This window comes from Lygodium microphyllum, unplaced genomic scaffold (genome assembly GCF_053477565.2).
Source record: "Lygodium microphyllum isolate KBCC unplaced genomic scaffold, Lygodium_microphyllum_v1.1.10 scaffold_172, whole genome shotgun sequence".
Lineage (NCBI taxonomy): Eukaryota > Viridiplantae > Streptophyta > Polypodiopsida > Schizaeales > Lygodiaceae > Lygodium > Lygodium microphyllum.
In genome coordinates, this window is record NW_028229655.1 from 168671 (window position 1) to 174107 (window position 5437).

The 5437-nt window shown below is 41.4% G+C and overlaps 1 protein-coding gene across 1 annotated transcript; it reads right to left on the reverse strand.

The window, feature by feature from the left end:
• Positions 1-973: 973 nt before the first annotated feature.
• LOC148008352 (uncharacterized) lies at positions 974-4690 on the reverse strand. Its single transcript, XM_087674289.1, is given in 8 exon segments — positions 974-1515; positions 1604-1705; positions 2187-2264; positions 2400-2493; positions 2736-2914; positions 3059-3175; positions 3487-3772; positions 3774-4690. Coding segments are annotated over 8 exon segments (1149 nt in total). The 5' UTR covers positions 3944-4690; the 3' UTR covers positions 974-1392.
• Between the last annotated feature and the right edge of the window lie 747 nt (positions 4691-5437).

Sequence of the window (5437 nt, forward strand, 5' to 3'; positions counted from 1 at the left end):
CAAACTAAATATAATAAGTGATAAGTCAATAGCCATGTGAGAATCATAATGACCACAGCATACTAAGTGTAGATGTGCAGATTCATCTAGCTAAGCCATGCATAATCAATGTCCGCACATGTTGAGCTTGCCATCTCTAACACCTCCCCGTCCAAAGAGAAACTCTTTGTAGTAACTATTTTTTTTGTGGTAGCTAATAATCCTCCTCTTCTTAATCCACTTGGTGCCAATAATCTTCCTCTTTTCTAGCCAATCCATTAGCTTCCAAGTATCATTCTTCATTACATTGTCATCCTTAGCTTGTATAGCAACTCTCCAATTGGTTCACCAAATGTTTCTTTCAAGTCTACTAGCTGCTTTACTTCTCTCATAATCTCAACCATCAAAGCCATATTGACTATATAAGCCTCCTTCATAGCATATCCCCTTGGATCGTGCATGGCCAAAGTGAAACTCCTTAGAGTCTCTTTTTTTCTGTCCAAATACAAACATAAGATCCAAGGTTGGTGTAATGCTTTTGCCGTTACTTCAGCTGCTCTCTTGATGATCCATGTACTCATGCATTAAAAGTACTACCTGGCATCCCAGAGGTCGTTGCCACAATAGTAGCTTAGCTGCAATTGGGGAATATGGATGTAATGCTGGATTTTCTTAGTGGTGGGCTTGATGTTGAAGTTCAATGTAGAAGCTGGACTAAGCAGGTTCGATTATATACATTATCATCAACGTCATCGTAATCGCTATCTTCATTGTAATCATCTGCACGGCATCTTCATCACCATCTCCATTGCAATCATCTACATAGCTGGTTAATTCAAGATCTGTGAATCTACTACACCGAGTGCCTTACTAGTACTATACCAGTACGGATGAGGCCACCAAAGGCTGATTTGATCCCTCTCTGATACCAACAAGGCTGCAAAGAGAAGAAAAAATTTGTTAAAGACAAACCCTCTTGCAGCAGGAATACGAAACTTGTTACAGATACGTGTATGGAAGTCCTAACAAAATTCGACGTTTCTGTGAGTTAACAAGATTATAAAAAACCTGGCATTGATATACACCCTGAAGATGTTGCATATGGCAAGTGAAGTATATATTTCTGATAGGAGTTACAAACTTAGCCCTTCAACAAGGGCTTCAATTCAACTTCTTGTTTGATTAATCAGTGATGTGTGAGGCTGTATTGACCTAGCATATATCAATTGCCAAGCCTAGTTGTTATCATATTGCAGCAAAGGCAGGCTTCCATAGCCTAGTATTTCACCTGTACATTATCCTCTCTTTGAGGTAATGTGAGGAGAAAGAGCTTGAGCCACCAGGCAAAAAAGGGCTCTTTTTACATATGAGACTCAGAATAGATGTACAAATAGGCTGTTGCCGATGCATCAATTACTTATCGGAACCTGGATTTCTGTAACCTCTGCCTAGCCCTTCCATGACTGCCTCCTGATGTTTCAGTCTATGGTTTGCTACTGCATTGGTGGTCATGGGTCCAATTTCCTCAAAGGCCACCTATACAGAAGAATGCAATATGTTTAGTACTAAATGCAGTGTATTTGAACAGTATATCTAATACAACAACCAAGAGAGAGATTCTAACCTTGAGCAGTATATCAGGGTCGTATGAACCTCGTGCTGCCCTGTTAAGGATGTTGATGATTTCACCTAGCTGTTTCTTGCACAGAAGCTGATCTTCTTTCATCTGAGAAGTCAACATTATGCATACATGTTCATTCAGATGATATTAAGCATTGTGAAGAGTTCAGCAAACAGTCCTTTAACAAGAACACCCATCCTTCATCTTTATAGGCTATCAATTCTGCTGCACAAATCACTTAGTCACTGCCGTCATGCTTTTCAAGGGAAGGCTTAAACTCTGATAGGTTCATTCAGATGATATTAAGCATTGACAGTGAAGAGTTCAGCAAACAGTCCTTTAACAAGAACACCCATCCTTCATCTTTATAGGCTATCAATTCTGCTGCACAAATCACTTAGTCACTGCCGTCATGCTTTTCAAGGGAAGGCTTAAACTCTGATAGGTTTATCCAGCCATCTATTCATGGATCTCATGCTCAAGAGAACACCCCAGATGGTTCTTCAAAATACAGAAGAAACCACTGTTCAGCATATCAAATGCATCTCATCCTCAGGGTTATTTAACTGTGACACTACATCCTCACCTTGAAAATAGCCAAGGCAACTCTGAACACGGTTCTAGCCCCTTCATTGAAAAGCACATCCCAGACTCGCATTGCTGTCTGCAGACATATGGATAAGGGTCAACAAAAATCTTCCTCTACTTATAAGAAGCTAGTAGTCGGTGTCATATTGTTAAGCTACCTACTGCATTATTTTGACCAAGTGAATGGCAAAAGAAGATGAGAATAACCTACCTCTGAGGGAAGACTCTTTGCAAAAAGGCATAAGAACCATTCTGTGATGACAAGTGACACATCAAAACCAACGTAGTCTAGGTGCTTTGCCAACCTGTGTAACAATGTTAAGGTCACACACATCATTCTTAGAAAATGGTTAGCTGGTTAAAAATTTTACAGATAAAAGGGATCAAGCAGAAAAGAAAAGTTCAGGTTCAACATGAGAAAGGTTGCCCTGCTTCATCATAATGAAATGTGCTTGGATCCAAGCACAGGGCATGAAGTCTTAAGAGTCTCAACTTGAAGAAATGGGATGTGATAATCTTTCTGTAATGACACAATTATACAACTAACCTTGGGCAGCTCTTCACAAGCAGATCTTTAAAGACTCCCTGCTCAACACGGCAGCCAGAAAGATCATCGCTATAACAATCTTTCATTAGTATGTTCTCCACAAGTACAGCCAGCATCCAGAAAGCTGCTTCCTCACTTTTCATCACTAACAAAAGCAGTGCAGCTACATAGTTCATTCCCTGCCAGCACATAGCTTTGATTTTAGGGCAATCAACTTTGCAAAACTCACACATTTCTGGCTGAGTCTGCAGAAAGTAAGCTGCCACAAACACATATTACTTGATAGCAGTAATCCAAGGGCAGGTGCAAGTGTCTAGACTCACTTGGCAATACCCTACTCGGGAGTCGCGGAAGGAGTAGGCCACAAGTACTCGACGTAATGCTGCATGGCCTGCTGGAGTATCCAGCCAGGGGTGTGAAGGAAAAGTCCGAGCAAGATCCTGAGATCAATAATGACATGTTATGGATATAGCCTTTTCAGCAATTTTCTAACCATTATGCCTTCTGTGCTGATTGTCTTGAATAAGCTATGTGAAAGAATCATAGGTCTGAATCTTACTAGATCTGGCACAGCGAGGAAATTCTAAGCCATGGATGTGTAGTTTAAGTAGAAGCTTTGTGCATAGATATGTTTTGCAGCCAATCATTACTATAGGCAATGTGATATATTATTATTTCCTTCAACTGCTCTTTTCAAACTCTCAATCATTCCTGCCTAAATAATGTGTAATGTCATGCTGAGATGCTTTACCTGATCTATCTGCTTAGTTGCAGCTGTTTCTTTCCCCTGAACAGCGAATATTAGGTCTTTATAGTAGGTCTCAGGAGCTGTTGCATGCTTCTTCGCAGCTCCAGATACCACCATCCACACTTTTGGCCTTAATGCAGGGGGTATTCCTTTCCTAATGAGCTTCTTCAGCTCAATGATGTTGGTCAAGGTCACAAGATTAGTCTCGGAGAAGCATGATATCCCAGGTTGCAGATACCATCCTGCTCCTTTGCTAGCTTCGCACAGCCACCATTCCCGGCCCTGTTTCTATCCTTTCCTTGACTTCCTGGAGCACTTTGGCCTCTTCAATGGTCACAACTACTTTAAACTTGTAAGAATCAAGCATGGTCATGGCTATATTGTTGCTCAAGGCAATCACCCCTTTCCACTTCCTCTTCTGCAAACTCCATTTCTCAACAAGATGTGCAGTTAGAGCCATTATACCAGGTTACTGGGAATGTATTGATGTCATAGCAGTGTGATTACTCTTTGGGAATGCCACGCGTAATTAAGAATCCGTTCAAATTCCAGGAAATTAATGCTTGAATACAAACATCGACAAGGTGATCAAGTTGCTGAATCTAGTCTAATTAAGCATAATGTTGAATCAGGCACAAGTTAAGCAGGATACTGAGGGGGATGTGATTCTGACTTGCTTAGATCATAGGAAATCGGATGGACGTCTAGTCAAGAGGATCAGAGAAAGGTCAGAATTTCTGACTGTTCTGTCCCATTTTGATTGGAGCATTCTCTGATATCGTTCCCTTTCATGACATTGCAGAATTAGGTTTGAGAGAGAGAGAGAGAGAGAGAGAGAGAGCACAACACAAGGTAAATCTGATGTGAGGTTGCGCAAGAGAGAGGGGCTTTCTAGAGAAGCAAGAAGTCTGTGGATGGTTATGGCGACTTAAGCATGCGATGGTCTGTGCGCGTGTAGGCTGAGAGAAGGGTTGACCTTGAGACTAGAGAACGGTTCAATGGCGATTGAACGCTTCAACTCCTCTTCGTTTCCCTAGCCCAACGTTCATCAAGATACGCAAAAACAGTGAGAGCAGAAGAGAGAGAGAGAGAGAGAGAGAGAGAGAGAAGGAGACCCAGCAGAAGAAGAAGGGAGCCCACAGGGACAGATGGATCTTCCACTCTTCGCTCGCTTTTTCTTCGGGATGTGGGAAGAATGAGGAACCGCATCATGACTCCATCTCTCTCTCTCTCTCTCTCTCTCTCTCTCTCGCGGTAAATACCTTTTGAAATTTGACCGTTAGGAAATCAGTCCCATATTACCACCATCTACTAGGTAGCACTTTTTTCTTTGTAATCCCAAAGTAAACTAAGTAGAACGTTAGAACTAGCGCCTTCCCAGTGTCCCACCATCCCATTCTAAAGCTCACAAAAAGGAATCATAGCTGGTTTTGTGCCTATCAAAACTTTTGCAAATATGCAAAAGTTACCAAACATCTCTTCATTGTGTCAACATTAGTGTTGTTTGTCGACTGCGTGAAAAGGTGAAGCGAATGTGTGTAGGTTGTTTGGAAAAGGGGCCGTCGGAAGCCTCCCTAAGCAAGGTGTCGAAGAGAAACCATGTGTGTATGTGTTTTGGCTCCAACAAAATAGAAGTGATCATTTGAAAACTCGTGTGGTAACAAGGGGTGCCAATATAAAAGGAGGCACCACAATGCCTAGTAGACTAGTGCATCTTTATTTGCCTTTACAGCCTCTAAAGCTTTAAATAACATTAATATTAGCAACTACTACCCTTCTCTACTACATGCAGAGATTCTTTTTCCGAGTGTGATGTTGAGGCCAATTTAATGCATACCAATGATAGAGCTAAGTTGTTGAAGGTGGGAAAAGACACCTTCAAAGTTGTGAGAAGGATGGAATGGAAATTAACTACATTGCAATTATAGGAAGCAAGTCGATGGATATGGAAGTT